Source organism: Triticum dicoccoides, chromosome 2B (genome assembly GCF_002162155.2).
Source record: "Triticum dicoccoides isolate Atlit2015 ecotype Zavitan chromosome 2B, WEW_v2.0, whole genome shotgun sequence".
In the NCBI taxonomy this organism is placed as follows: Eukaryota; Viridiplantae; Streptophyta; class Magnoliopsida; order Poales; family Poaceae; genus Triticum; species Triticum dicoccoides.
Genome location: NC_041383.1, coordinates 48,700,776 through 48,716,808, shown reverse-complemented (window position 1 = coordinate 48,716,808; position 16,033 = coordinate 48,700,776). Strand labels below are relative to the sequence as shown.

General features: G+C 44.6%; 1 protein-coding gene across 2 annotated transcripts; it reads left to right on the top strand.

The window, feature by feature from the left end:
• The first annotated feature begins 2,234 nt into the window (after positions 1 to 2,234).
• On the top strand, positions 2,235 to 11,746 carry LOC119362058. 2 transcript variants are annotated; one of them, XM_037627229.1, is made up of 10 exons: positions 2,235 to 2,991; positions 3,103 to 3,428; positions 7,281 to 7,350; positions 7,461 to 7,552; positions 7,625 to 8,356; positions 8,448 to 8,600; positions 8,683 to 8,938; positions 9,018 to 9,088; positions 9,378 to 9,500; positions 11,062 to 11,746. In XM_037627229.1, the coding sequence occupies exons 1-10, from the start codon at positions 2,250 to 2,252 to the stop codon at positions 11,401 to 11,403; spliced, it is 2,907 nt and encodes a 968-aa protein (XP_037483126.1). In that variant the 5' UTR covers positions 2,235 to 2,249; the 3' UTR covers positions 11,404 to 11,746. The 2 variants fall into 2 exon arrangements, with proteins under 2 accessions (XP_037483126.1, XP_037483125.1); XM_037627228.1 differs by having other exon boundaries at positions 7,461 to 8,356.
• The last annotated feature ends 4,287 nt before the right edge of the window (positions 11,747 to 16,033 follow it).

Here is a 16,033-nt window from a genome sequence, read left to right as displayed (position 1 = left end):
ATCCAATATAGACACCATCACGGAGGGGTGCATCATCCTCATTGGTGCCTCTCCGATGATGCATGAGTAGTTCATTGTAGACCTACGGGTCCGTAATTAGTAGCTAGATGGCTTCCTCTCTCTCTTTTGATTTCTCAATACAATGGTCTCTTGGAGATCTATTTGATGTAATTCTTTTTACGGTGTGTTTGTTGGGATCCGATGAACTTTGAGTTTATGATCTGATCTATGTTTTTATCCATGAAAGTTATTAGAGTCTTTTGATCTCTTAATGCACGATTACTTATAGCCTCATATTTCTTCTTCAAATCTTTAGTTTAGTTAGGCCGACTATATTGATTTTTCTTGCCATGGGAAGAGGTGTTTTGTGATGGTTTCGATCTTATGGTGCTCATCCCCAGTAACAGAAGGGGAAATGACACGTATGTATTGTTGCTATTAAGGATAACAAGATGGGATCTATTCCTACATGAATAGACCTTGTCTACATCATGTCATCATTCTTATTGCATTACTCTGTTTCTTCATGAACTTAATACACTAGATGCATGCTGAATAGCGGTCGATGTGTGGAGTAATAGTAGTAGATGTAGGCAGGAGTCGGTTTACTAATCTTGGACCCGATGCCTATATAATGATCATTGCCTGGATATCGTCATAATTATTTGAAGTTCTATCAATTGCCCAACAGTAATTTGTTAACCGCCGTATGCTATTTTTATCGAGAGAAGCCACTAGTGAAATCTACGCCCCCGGGTCTCTTCTTTATCATATTTGCCTTCGAGATCTATTCTTATTCGCTTTTATTTTCAGATCTATTAATCCAAAAACCCAAAAATACCTTACTGTAATTTATTGTTATTTATTTTATCTCGCGTTCCCGCGAGATCTATTTATTCAATCTACTACAATTTTATCTATCTTTTTACCGGGAGGGATTGATAACCCCTCTTTTACGTCGGGTTGCAAGTATTTGTTCTTTGTGTGTAGGTGTCGTTCACGTAGTGTTGCGTGATTCTCCTACTGGTTCGATAACCTTGCATCACTGAGGGAAATACCTACCATAGCTGTGCTGCATCATCCCTTCCTCTTTGAGGAAATACCGACGTAATTCAAGCCGCAACATAGCCCCGGTGGGTAAGGTGGGGACAACTTAGCAGTGGTGCTTGTTGGCAACAACGCGCTACTGAGGACCGACGCTACTGCTAAGTAGCAGTAGTGGTGGCCTATTACCCAATGCTTCCGTTAAGGTTCTACCTATAAGGTATTTCCTAGTAGTGAGCGGTTGGACGAAGGTTAGTGGCGTCGATGCGGTGGCCGGACCAAGGCACGTCTGTGTCCTATCTCTTCTCTCTCTTAGGTATCCCCTATCCCACCGTAGATTTGGGGCATCGACGGTCAGATCTCATGTGATGGAGGTGGCGAAGGCAACCAACAGGGGTGTCGCGGCGGTGTGTGGCTGCAAGGGCCGAGGGCGTCACATGCAGGCGTGTGGCTGTAGGGGTGGGGGTGGGGGGCAACCAGAGTTGCCAGACGGTGGCGAGATCGAATCATGTTGTGATGTGCTTCAGCCATGTTGTACATGTGCGTGTTTCACGCGTACGTCCTCACTCACGACAATGACATGTGCTAATGGAGTTGAATTGTGAATTGAGGACAATACTACTTGAGAGTTGTTTGTGTGCACTGCCAAATATATGGCTGGTTATGTATGAACTTGTGAATTTTAAAATCCGTCAATGAGTTAATGATTTTTTCAAAATTACTGTTGGTGTACGAGAACTTGTGCAACTTTCAAAACTATTGTTAACATATAGGAAAATCTTGGCACAGTCTTCTGAAATCTGTAATATGGTTCAAATGGCACGTATAGTGGGTAATCTCACCATTTCTACTAAAAAGAGTATCTCAACAACTTATCCATCTCTTATCCTTCCAACCAGACATAAAATTAACTATCTATAACTACTTCTCATACTCTCAACCAAACACAGAAAATGGCTATCCCGAACCAGTTGGTGTGGAATACCCATAACCACTACAGTACTCCACAAACCAAACACATGTCACCGCTCACCATCGAAACGATGATCCCTTCTCGAGGGGTAAATCGGACTTTCCCCCCTATTCCGTTCCGCCCGAGCATTCCCTCGTCCACGCCTCCTCCTTCCCCTTCCCCTTTCTACCCAAACGAGCAGAGAAAAAAATCCGGCGAATCGGACCTAGGGTTTTGCCCCCCGTCGCCGCCGATGAAGGGCGGCCGCCTGCACCGCCCGGAGCCGCCGGCCCCTCACGCGGCCGCGGCCGCGCCCGCCCCTGCCCCCGCGCCCGCCGACGACTGGGTGGACGGCTCCTGGACGGTGGACTGCTCCTGCGGCGTCACCTTCGACGACGGCGAGGAGATGGTCAGCTGCGACGACTGCAGCGTCTGGGTGCACACGCGGTGCGCGCGCTACGTCCGGGGCGTGCACACCTCCTTCTCCTGCCACAACTGCCGGCACAAGCGCGCCCCCTCCTCCGCCGACGAGACCGAGGTCGCCGAGCTCCTCGCCGAGCTGCCCACCCACCGCCCGCCCCCGCTCTACCGCAGGTGGGCTGAGGTCCCGCTCCCCGCCCGCGTCCACGTCCACGGCCTCCCCGGCGGCGGGGCCGACGCCTCCCTCTTCCGCGGATCCCCGCCCTCCGCCGCCTTCTCCGCCGCCCTCTGGCGCTGCGCCGGCTACGTCCCCAAGAAGTTCGGCTTCCGCTACTGCGAGTTCCCCTCCTGGGCCGAGGACAAGGACAAGAGGGCCGAGGACAAGGACGGCGCCGACGCTCTTTTCGCCATGGCCAGGGAGAAGCAGGAGGAGACGGCGCCCGTGCCAGTGCCAGCGCCGGCGGCCAGATTATCCCTCCCGATTGGGAATAAGGGAAACAAGAATGCTCAAACCCTAAGCAAGAAGGCTGAAGGCGCAAAAGAGGTTCCTCCTCGGACAGATGCCAAGACAAAAGGTGATTAGTTTGGCCACGATTCTTATTATTTAGTTACTGCACACAGAACAGTTAGTTTTTCAATGATGTTGCCTACGTTTCGATTATAGATTGTTAGTTTGTTCATTTTAGGAGCATCCAAGATCGCCACAGAGGCTGATACACGGGATAATGGGTTTGAGTCGAAAGGGGATCTTAACATGCCTGATGTCAGGCATAACGATCAGCTTGCCGACATTACCATGGCCAATTCTGATTTTAAAGTGGTTGGTGAAGCCAATAAGAAGATGAAGGAATCCTTGGAACTGAGTGGGGAGAAGAGGAGTTCTGAGGGAACTACAAGGATGCTGAAAAAGGACGAACATAAGGAGTCTATTAAACTGGAGATCTCCTCTGGAGGTAAAGCTACATCAGCTGTGGCAGAACAAGAAGCACACTCACGTTTTGTCAAGGCAGAGGTTAGTATATTGTATGCAATTAAACCACACAATACTTAATCTATTGCCTTTATTTAGTGTTGTTGGTTTGGAAAAGCGTGGGAGTGCTGTTTTCTACTTTATATTCTGCTGGAATATGCATTTTGACTAATCAGTAGGCCATTTGCTACTTCAAGAACACACATCCAGAGAGTTTAATCTGTTATGTGGTCATACAAGTCGAGTTGTGCTGCTACCTCAAGAATAGCCCGTTTTAAATGTAATTACTTAACTTGTCCTGATCAGCTTAACCAAATTAAGTTTTAGATTGGTGTACCTTAAAATGGTTTTCTTGTTTGCCGGTACAGTGGATTTCCCTGCCTCTAGCACCTGATTTCCTCCACCTGCAATGTATCTTCATCCCAAACAACATCGATATTTGCAGTGAATTGTTCTCCATGTCCTGGCTTCCCATAGTACTTCGGTTGGTCCACATATGTTAATAATAAATCATTATAAACTATTTACATTTTAGGTTCTTACATGACCTTAATTTCAATAGTTGAATCTCCATGTCTTATGAATTCTACCAATCGCACTCTTTTCAGAGTGATAATTAGAGTTGCGAATGCATCTTGGCTGTGGCATGTGACATTTGACATGACACTATGCGTGGATATGAACATAGAATTCAGTTACGAAAAACTTGCTGTGATGGATGGCTATCCCATTAATACCTTCTGGCAGGCCATGCCATATTAGGGCTGGCAGCTAATGCCGAGCTTCCAAAAAATTGAAGAGGAGTAGAGTATTTATATTTTACCTTTTTGTGTAATGATGATGACGTATATACTGGAATCCTAGATTGGATGTTCTCTTGTTCTAAGCCACATGAAAAACAATTAGCAAGTCAAACCTTGTGAGAGTGTATGGTTCTATTGTGAATGATGTTCACACTTGGAATAATTGTTATTCAGAATAATGCTGGATGACATGACCTGAAGGGAGTAACTCCAACCAGTCCCCTAAACCTTTTTTAGAGGTTTTCGCTCTCTAATTTAGGGGCCTCCTTTTATTCTTTTCACATTAAAAAAAGAGGAAAAGGAAAATTAGCAGTTGGCGGCCGGTGAACTCCGATGGGCTCCGGTGAACTCCGATGGGCTTCAGTCAATTGTGGTGGGCTTTGGTGAGCTCTGCCAAATGCCGACGTGCTCAGGCGAACTTCGGCGGTCAGCAAAGAAAACAGTGTCTGTTGGTGTTTTTCGGGGGAGGGGATGGTCCCTGCCTTTTTACATGTAGTGAGAAAATAGGTTGAGGAGGGGTCCCTGGTTTATGGAGGTGAGTAAGGGGAGGGTTGGAGTGAATTTTTTGCCCCAGAGCCCAAAAGTAGGTGATAAGGGATGGCTGAAGTTGCTTTGAGGGTAATGGGAATCAGAGATTGACTGGTCTGATATAACTTCATGGAAGGGCATAAGGGAATTGTTATCAAGTTGGCAGCTACTCCCTCTGTAAACAAATATAAGAGCATTTAGATCACTACTTTAGTGATCTAAACGCTCTTATATTTCTTTACGGAGGGAGTAATTGTCAAGCGGGTGGGAGGCCGCTGAATTGTGGTGGCGTAAAAAACACATAATGAGATTTAATATAATTAACCCCACTACTACTATTGCGGTGACCTAGATCAACACTGATTTTACCCAAAACCAAGAACTATTAAATCTTCTAGTGCGTGTCTTCTCTAGCAGCATTGAGGTGGTGGTGATGCTCTGCCAAAAAGGGCGTCTTGTCGTGAGGTGGCACTAGCATGAGAGATTGCTCTGCCATCATCAAGGCTGTGCCTCAACAGGTGGTCAAACGAACCAAACACAAGTCAGGGGTGATGCGTGAGGAAGAGGATATCATATATGAGGGAAATAAAACATTGATTGTTAAAGCAATGTATTTTTTGTGCTTGACCAGTCAAATGGCGTAGTGTGTCCAGCTACTACTGTTGGGTGTCCTAAAGAAAATTACGCTGTGTTTGGATGTCTCAATTGGGGCCCTTGAATTGGATTTTGTATTGATAAACTTTCAATTCACCTGTTTGGCTGGACACTGAATTGGCAATCTGTATTGAAACCAAATTTCAGGCTGAATCACTCCCACAGGAAGTGCCCATCCGCAATACAGAGGTCTACCGCTCCGAATTGCGCTGAATCGAGAAATCTCGCAAAATGTACCGCTTCAGCCCTCACGCCCCTTTCCTGTTTCCCCTGCTCGAACAAATAAGGTGAAAATGCAGAGCGGGCGGCGGCGCCTGACCTCGCCTGCGTCCAGGCATGTTCCCTCTCTGGCCCCCTCCTCGTACATCTCCCCCGTCCTCGTCTGTTCCTCGTCCTCCCAGGTCGCCCTTCCTCCCCATCTCCCGTCGGTCCTCCTCCTACCAGGTCGCGACTGCCTCCCCCATCCCCGGTTGCTGCTCCTCCCTAGATGCGCCGACAACCTTCTCCCTTCCCTGCCCGGCGCGTCGCCAGCACCCTCCCCATTTGCTGCCGCCTGGGTCGTGCCTCCCGCTTCCGGCATCGTCCCTGGATGCGTCGGTGGTACATCCACCAGAACATCACTAGTACAGCCGCCCCATGTCACTCCCTTGCCTTTGTCCTAAAATATCTCTGGTTATCTCACTGAACCAGAGATAGTTGTATGTTCAGATTCATGTGTATGGACGAATTTGATGTTTCATATGTATGGTCAGATTGATCATATGTATATGGATAAATTTGATGTTTCATGTCTATAGTCAATTCAGTGACCAACCAAACAGATGAATTCGTATTCATGCCGATTTCGGTTTCCTTGTTGAATTGGTATTCCAACCAATTCAATACGGAGCCCTCCAATACAAACATCCCAACGCAGCGTTATGCAATTCGGTTGGCAGATCCAAAATATCCGGAAGAGTGAACTTCATTATTTTCCTGGCGCAGAATAGAGATGAAGAGACTTTGTGTTGCCTTTTCTGTTTCTGTTACAATTTTTATGTTGATGCATTTTTGTAAGTATTGTTTTTCTTAAATGAGTTAGTATGTGATAGTGCGCCAACTGTTTATTTCTGTGCTAAATATGTTTTGGAATGAAAATGTGCGGTGCTTGATTGTGTCAGTAATATTAGCTTGTTTGTTGCCTGTGCTATAAAAAAAAATGTTCTGCGGTCGGAAGTGGTCAAAGACAGTGTCTGGGCAGTGCTTCAGAGCTGGATAGGGTGGGAGAAAATGGCAAGCGACGCGACGTTGTGGAGTCTTCTGACTTGCCGTCAATTATGCGGTGCTGCTGGGAATGATTTAGGCACCTCTGTCGCCGTCGCTTGTTGCCGCTTGCTACCACGGTGGTGGTCGTTTTGTTGCTGATTATTGGAGTGGCAGGAATGACACCGCTAATCATCAGGAGTGAAGTAGCATCCTAGGACAAAAGGGTAGCTTGGTGGTCATCTATTCGTGTGTTCTTGTTGAAATTGTGTACCAACCATGTCTCTTTATAATGGCACAGTGGCCATCTAGGCACTATGTAGCATGCTTCTGCTCGCCTAGCATCTTTGGCAACACTGTTTAATGTACGGTCTTTAAGTGAATGCCTAATAAGATTTTTGTAGTTGATATACCGCCATATGCAGATATTTAGCTTGTAGAGTTGTCGCTTATAGCCTATGTTCTTTATTACTTCACAAGCGGCTACAGATTTATAGTTTCATGTCAAACACCATAAGTTTAATTTTTTTATCTAATGGAATAAATATATATACCCTTTTAATTCAGTGACTTCTTTGAGTTTCTGAAGGTTGTTTCCTATGATCTGCAGTCTATTTTATGAAGTGTATTTAGTCCTTGACATCTACAGAACACTGTGACTATGCAGGTTAGCATATGTAAGAAACACATTGAAGGAAGCCATAATGTGGGCTTACAATCCGGCATAGTGAATGCAGGTAACTAAAGCTCCCAGCTGCTATCTTGGCAGAATTATGATTTGATGACTATGAAAATACCTTTGAAACACTGTAGTGTTACTTATGATTGTAACATTACACTGTTGCAGAAATGGATGGAGGTACGCGTATCCATGCTGGTTCCAAGAAAGTGCACGTGGGTCTTCAGAAACAACCAAATCAAGCTTCTTCAAATCTGCAGGTTCCTGCTAGTGTACTAGCTTTGCCGATTCAGTCAAAATCAAAGAATATTAAGAGAGGGGTTAATTTTCAGGATCGTGAGAGAACAAAGGCTACCCAGTTCATTAATGATGAGCATAGGAGCGATAATCAAGGTCAAGGGATTGGTGCAGGTTCTTTGACCACTCAAAGAAGTTCAGCCAAGTCTATCTCTGATTCAGGCTCTGATCTTCTAAATTCCGTGACAAAAAGTCAGATGCACACAATACCTGAGCAAAACTCAGCTTTAGGTGCTCAGAAAGTTTGCACAGCCTCTTCTGGTCCTACACATTCCCATGTTGAGATATCACACTCTTTAGTTTCAGCGGAACCATCATCAGGAGGGAAGACTGGCCGTTTAATGAAAAAGGAACAGACGAGGTTGGTTACTCCCGCTGATAGCAAACATGATTCTGTAAAGCATTCTGCTGAGAGTTCCAAAGAATTTAGTAGGTCCTCTGAGAAAGTTCAACTGAAAGGCTCCCTTTCTTCTGCACCAAAATCATCTCAAACAAGCAAATCAAATGTGCCTTCAGCCAAACTTAGAGTACCGGCCTCAAAGGAGCAGTCACAAAAAACACCTATGACAGCTGGCACCACAGCAAGATCATTCCATGGAGAAGTGCCACCATTGCATTCTCGGAACAAGGCAATGCCTTCCAATTTATCCCAGAAAAAAGACAAGACCCATCACCGCTTTGTTCATGTCACACAAGAGGGCCCTACTAATTCAGCATCAACTGAGTTGCGAGCCTCTGATGCGACATCTTCATTGAGTGATGAACAGGTGTGAATTATAATGAAGTTCCCATTATCAAATATTTCTGTTGATAAACAAGTTAAAGGATTTCTCACTTCCTGTTACTTATTTTTCGTAGCTGGCCTTGTTATTACATCAACAATTAAATAGCTCCCCAAGAGTACCAAGGGTGACACGTGGCCAACAAACAGGTAGCCAGATGCTACATCAAACTGGAGCGTCTGTTTTTTCCAAGCGGTCTTCAGCACATGGAGGAAGGGATCAAACACCGGTAAGAATCACTTGTACTGAATTTCATAAATGTATGTTCATTTCATTTATGTAAAAAAAATTGAGTTTGTCTATTTGCACAGGTGTTAAAGAAGAGAAACAAAGATGATGCCGCATTGAGAGATAATGGTGACAACAAGAGGTCAGGAAAGGTGTCTCTTGTTGAACGAAGGCATAAAGATTATAGCACCGAACGTACTCCTTCTGTGAAGGACTCATGCAGATTAGCTGACAATGCAGAATTGGAAGAGCAAAATCATGGTATGTGTTCAAACGAAGCTACCACTGGGTTAGAAAAGGACGATCGGATGGATAACGGTCTTCCGCGCAGTTTACCTGGTATGTTGTTCAGTTCATTACTCCATTTTGCTTTCCCCCCTGTAGACATCCATGAGCTTGACATACAATCTATCTACAGGATTCATTGATGAGATCATCAGTAGGAACAGAAATATAACATATGACGAACTGTGTGATGCTATCGGTGAGGTATGTTATTTACATGAGCAGTTCATGTATGGTATTCATTTATGGAAAAGAGTCCACTTTATTACAACCTTCAACTCTCGCCAATGTTCAACTCCTAATTCCTGAACTGTTTATTTTTAACCCCAAACTATGAAATCCATTCGCTTTACAACTTTGGCCCCATCCGAAAAGTGAACCGATTTCAGAGGTGAAGGTTGTAAGTGGACTTGGGCAAGAGTTGAAGGTTGTAAAATTGATCTTTTTTCTTCATTTTTCTTAAGTTCACACTGATTTTTATATTACTTCTCAGCATTGGAGGGATTTAGTTAAACCCAAAGGAGAAGATTATTCATATTCCAGCTTTTTGCATGCTGTTGATGATTGTCTCAGGACAAAGAGCGAGTGGGCTCACCTTGTTTACCAGGCTCCAAAGGTGAGATTTTCTCTTCAAAGTTATCCATATTTAATTCTAAAAAAAAGTTATCCATATTTGTATTTGTATTTCCCTGTATGAGTAATACACAGCCTAATTTTATCACCCTTAACAAGTACTCACTCCGTCCCAAATTACTTGTTTTAGATTTCGTATCTAGACACATGTATCTGTTCCCGCTTATGGTTTTGAGACTGTTGAGTCACTTGGCATATTTCTTTCTAGTTCACATTTTCAAATGCCACACACAAGATGAACCAAATTTGTTGCTGTCATTTTTTTACAAGATGAACCAAATGGCACACTAGTACTCCATGGCGGCATGATCAGGATGATCCAAACGGGCCAAAAAGAATTCAAAACTTGTAAAACCCTGGTTTTGGCCTTGTTACTAAGGAGAAATTTACATACTTAGCAAACAGAGATATAATTATTTCAAAAAAGTTTCATGTCGTAAAAATCCTTCATTTCAATGTTACTATCAAAATGTTGCAAACTGAGGTTAAGGACTGCCACAAGCAGTGGACGGAAACCGGCTGGAGAACAGCCAGCCGTTCCACCGCGGTGGTAAGATTCTGATAGCCAGAGTAGGCGATGAAGCAGAGTAGGGATGAGAGAAGAGAGCTAGATGAGATAGGAGATAACTTCTTGCTTTTTTCTTTCTCATGAAGTGCTAGGTCTTTTATAACCAGCTTACATAGGGAAATAGCACCTCAAGAGGCTAACAAATTAACAAGATAATTAGGAGGAAGAGATGTCTACTCAGTTTAAAGGGCTAGCAAACTAACAAGATAATATAGGAGCGAGAGATCCCTTTCTCTGACACTACAGTCTGCACACCTGGTCCTGTTCCCCTGGTGTGACTGCTGTGGTTTGATGACGAGTGTGATGCGCTGGGCCTGTTCCCACATGACACAGAGAATTCCAGGAGTGCAGGATTAGGAGAAAACACAAGAATTTGACATGAATGCAGTGCTGTACGTCGCATTTTTGGGGTCCTCTACTAACTTTAAATCACTCCCTGATCTTTAAAGTTGACGAGGGAGATTTTTTTTTCCCATTTAGACGGTGCCTGTATCAATGTTTGTTACAATAAGGATTACAACTGCTAAAACTAGGTTTTAAACAAGTGTTTAGCTTCTAGGGACAGAATCATCATGTAAACTCATGTGACCAAGTGTTTAGCTTCTAGGGATGAAATCATCATATAAATTCATTTAACTAAGTTGTCTGATTTTTGGAAGTTCAATTTTATGTTGCCCTATAAATTAGTTCAGTAGGGAAAAGGGGAATACTATGTACAAGCTTGCTGCAAACAGAAAAAATAGAACAGAACGTAATCTTTGGAGGGAGTACTACTTTAGCTGTCTGCTGGAAGAAACGTAAAATATAATATTATTTTCCAAACCAGACCATGCATGAAAAGTATTTTACTGCAGTAGCCATGTGCCATACCAAAAGGATTATATATTGTCTGACGGTTGAAGATGCATTCTACTGAATCTATTTCAAATGTTGTGCTTGGTCTGATGGATGAGGGTTCGACTTGTTTTTGTTTCAGGTGAATCCGAATAAACGACGTAAGGTGGAAAGCGACCCTTCGTCGGCTGATGCAATGGAAACCGAGAAGACAAGAAACCAGGCTGAAAGATATCCGGGAGAAGAGGGTAGTTCCGAGTCGCAACAAGGTCTGCCAAGGGGCAAACGGAAGGGTCGGAAGCGCTCCAGTCATGTAATGAAATCCTCGGGTTCCAAGAAGAGGAGGAAGATAACGAACATGGATTCATCCTCAGAGGATGCTGCTCCCCCCTTGTCTAATTCCAGCAGCAACCCCATGGTTGATGAGAGCCAAGAGGATGATTCTTCTGGCGGTGATAGGCAACCTAACTTTGCGGGTTCATAGGATATCGGCTGATACAGTGCTGTCCGCAATGACATTTGACTGGAAGGGGACCAGGTGATTTCCTTTCTGGCCCTCGAATGCAGTAGAAGTTTATTGGGGCTGAGATCGAGAAGAGCTGCGGCCTGGGAAAGGGGTTTTCCTTAACCGGAGTACAGGTTTGTAGCAGGCAGCGAACTGTCAGGTTTGATGCCCAACAAACCGCGCTCATGTAACAGTAGTGTAATCTAGAGTAACCATTTCTTCCCAGCTGAGCATAGTATGAGTGTTTTTGGTTGACATGCTTGAGCTAGTATGTTGTGTGCATTTTGTAGCTCTGAAATAAAGCAGGCAGTTTGTACATCAAGTCCTCAAGAAAGCATTTTGATGCCTATTGCTTGCCGGGAAGGTTAAAAACCATTGCAAGTTCAAAAGCATTTTTCGTGTTCAATCGCAAGCTTGTGTAGCAATCAATCCCCACCGATAAACGAAACAACTGAATGGCGTGATCATTATTTGCTCTGTGCACATATAAATGACTGTTGTGTTCATATTTGCTCTGTACAATTGAACGGAGTATTAAACATGTCTGTAGACACTGACACTGGGGGAGCTATGTGAGGGCAAAACCAGGCCATGGCCCGCCCAGCTCCGGAGGGAAATAAGAATTTTGTACATGTAACCAATCCAGTAGCAGACCAAACCAAAGTAGCAGTGCATGTCTCCTTCGCATGCATCCATCCAACACCGTCGACTCCCCTAGCACACTTACTAATGCCTACTTAATTGTATGGTTTAGAGTCAATAATTTTTTTGGCCCGCCCATCTTATTTGTTGCAGCTCCGCCACTGTCTGTAGATCCTTCTTTCTTGAATGTCATCGACTGAATTTGCTTGAAACTGATGGAAGAGATAAGTCGTTATCATACAAGAAAACAGGGTCTCCCACGCACAAAGTTACCCTCAGACTAGCTCGTGGCCGGCGTCTACCTCGCGTCGTCAGCGCTTGCGTAAGTGAGGAGGCTCTACTCAACAGCGGCTCAGCTGAGGCGCTCTCCTCCGCGACCAGTTTTCTTTTTGTACCACGGATCGTGTCGTCGAGACGCCGGCCTTCAAATTCCGTGGGTGGGAGGAAATTCAGCCGGAACTCTATACGTATCTGCGATTTATTTGGAAGTTATTTATAGTAATAGTACATAATAAATATAATAATGGTTTTAATGCCCTGTAATTCCACAGGGGAGACGTGGTAGGGCCACCCACGCTATATATATATATATATATCTTTACTCTTTACTCTTTATCTTTATCTTTATCTTTATCTTTACTCTTTACCTATTAACTAGCAAAAGGGCCCGTGCGTTGCAACGGGAAAAAAATAATTGTAATCTCCACTGACCGTGACTACATTTTGCTGCACACCAAGATACACTATCACATGCAATTTCGTGAAATCATGAACATTTTTTAAACTCATGCACACATATGAATCGTGAACATTTTTCAAATGCGTAAACACTTTTAAAATTTTCAAACATTTTCTAAAATCAAGAGCATTTTCTGAATTTATGAATGTTTTATAAAAAGTGCAAACATTTTTTAAAAAGTGATCATTTTTAAACAATTTTCTTGAATAGCGAACATTTCTAGAATCAACGAATATTTTTTTATTTAGCAAAAGGGCCCGTGGGTTGCAACGGGAGGAAGAAAAATCATAATGTCCCATGGTCATGATCAAATTTTGCTGCATCACCGAGATACACTATCTCTCTCATTTTCGTGAAATCATGAACAACTTTTCAAGATCATGAACATTTTTTTTTAACTCGTGGACATTTTTCAAATTCACGAACCTATTTACAGATTTTCGAAAATTTTCAAAATCATGAACATTTTATAATATCTGCAAATATATTTTTAATTGTGAACATTTTTAAAAATATCATAATTCTCCTTTTTTTAAATTCGGTATTTTTTTGAATTCCCAACTTACTAAAATTAGAAAAAAGACGGAAAAGGAAAACGAAAAATGAAGTACGAAATTATAAAACAGGCCGGCCCAAACTGGCGCGCTGGTTGTTCTCCCAGCGAGCATGCAGTATAGAAGGTTCCTGTTGGGCTGGCCCAGGCGAGGAGCCCCTGTGTGAAACGTTTTTCTTCAATTACATGTGGCATCGGTGGGTAATATTTTACAACTTCAAGAGCAATTTTGATTACGTACCACCGGAAGCAAATGCCCGTGCCCTACACTTTTTTCTGGTACACTAATATGAGTGAAAAATTATATCTATCATTTCTTATTTATTTTGCACTTTGTTTTGGTTTGGTCCATTGAGAGTGGATATGCTTTATTTGTAGTAGCAGCTAGCTTAGAGTCGTCACTGCGCATGTAGCCAACAATTAGAGTGAAAAAAATCATCATCTCGTACGTCTCACTCCTCAAATTCCAAATGAATCCCCATTCTCCAACCATGGTGTTCTGGGTGCCGAATGTTTCACTTGATTTTTTTTTCACCGACGAAGCAATGCTATCCCATATGACATGAAAATTGTCAAGCTCACTTGCTACACTAATATGAATATCTATAAAATATTCAGAATTTTTTAAATCTACTAATATAAAATATGCCCGTGCATTGTTACGGGGTGGAGGGGCAGTGTTTGGAGAGAGAGGGGTGCCAGGAGGACTTTCACAGAGTGCATTTTTCTCGACTTTGAAGCACATTTTTCAAGAGTTCGATTACTAATTCAAATATTTTTGAAGTAAGAGCACACATGATGTTTTTCGTCTGACTTCAAGATGACATTGTAGATTAGACTGTCAATATATAGTGACAACGTATATCAACACTGATGTTGAGTTACTGATATCACACAATAAAATTGTTGTATACTTCGCCTAGCGTCCAAACATGTTGTGTGTGCGCTAACCATGAAGTCTTTCTCGTAAGTTGATATAAGATTTGCATTATAAATATAGCCTATGTAGCTACTTATAAATAAATTTAATTACGTTAGAGATTAGCATCAGAATATGTGTTGTTTTCATGCTAGGGTATCAAGTTTTTCCTTGAAGCAATTTAGAAAGCAGAAAAATGATAAAACAAACAGATGTAAATCCAAAATCTAGAAAAAAAAGGTAGAACCAAATCCCTGTATGCATGCACGGCAAGAAACAAGTGAAGAAGCTCAGGAGGGACGCGTGCATGCATTTTTTTTATTACTCCAACCTTATGTTCAGCTGTAGGCGACAACGATTCCATCAACCGTCTCGCGCTGGTGACGCGTATCGTTTGGCACCCCGCAACCCACATGCACCGCTGTCTCCTCCAATCTTATCTTCTTCAGCCGGCCCCAACGTCTTCTTCCTCACTCCCTGTATGTCCAGCCACCATGCGCAGCACTCCTCAATCAACGGCCGCCACTGCTTCAAGGCCTCTCCCCGCAAGCCCAAATCTTCCCGAGCCTCCCGAACACCTCCTCCTTCCTCCATGCGTTGAGCGCATCCAGCACCTCTCCCGCGTCCCCGCGCACGCCGGCCCACCGGAACTCCAGCGCCTCCCAGATCAGCAAGGGATGATCGCAATAGGGGATGTAGCAGCGGTGTTCAGATCAGTGGAGAGGGACCCTAACAAGCTGGTGAAGTGAATAAAATGAGGGATGGCTGGGGCGTTGGCGGGCGTGGCGATCCGCGACAGGGCGGCGGCGAGATTGGCAGCGGCGGCGCCCTCGCTGCACGCTGGATCAGAAAAGTCGTGCGCGATGGGGGCGGGCGCTGACGAGCACGGGGCCCTGGATCAAGGAGATCGAGTCGGCCAGCCCACGGCCCGAGCAGCATCTCGTGCAATCCCCAAGCAGGCAGCCACCAGGGGCTCCCGATCCCCTTGCCCAGTCGCTCGATCCCGAGCGCCTCCAGCCGCGAGGGAGGAGAGCTCCCTCGACCCCGACGCCTCCGCGCACCCGAGCCCCACCACGAACCGATGGCCGGCGACCCACCGACGAGCAGCAGCAGCAGGAGGACCACCGCCGCACCTCACCGGTCCCTTCTCTCTCCCTCTGGCCTCCCATCTCCTTCCTCCCAGCAGGACCACTGCCGCACCTCGTCGCTCCGTTCTCTCTCCCTCCTGCCTTCCATCTCCTTCCTCCCGTCCTTCCTTTTCTCTCCAGCTCGTTCTCTCTTCTCTCATAGGTACCAGACGCGCACCCGCCAGCAGTCGTGCTCCAAGGTCCGGCTTACTTCCTTCCAGATCCGGCGCCTGCGCGCCATTTCCCACCGGATCCGGCGAGATCCGGTGGATCCTCGCCGACCGCGCCACCGCAAGCCTCGCAGCCGCCGGTCGCCTTTCCCACTCGCCCGCCTCTCCTCTCTCCACTAAAAAAGATAGCGGGCTGAATACTAAAAACTGCAGGGATTTTGTGTAGAAACGAAACGTCTTCTCAGATATTCACTTAAAATCAGAGTGCGGGTTGAATTCTTAGAAGTAGAGGGACTTTTTGCAAAAGTGACGACAACGTACGACCAGAAGCACTCCGTGCTTTATTAGTAGGGAAAGAAAAAGCAGTTATCGCTTCTGGTCGTCCGTCGTTTGGCATTTTTGCAAAAAAGCCCCTATGATTTTGGGTATTCAACCCGCAGTACAATAATAATCAACCTG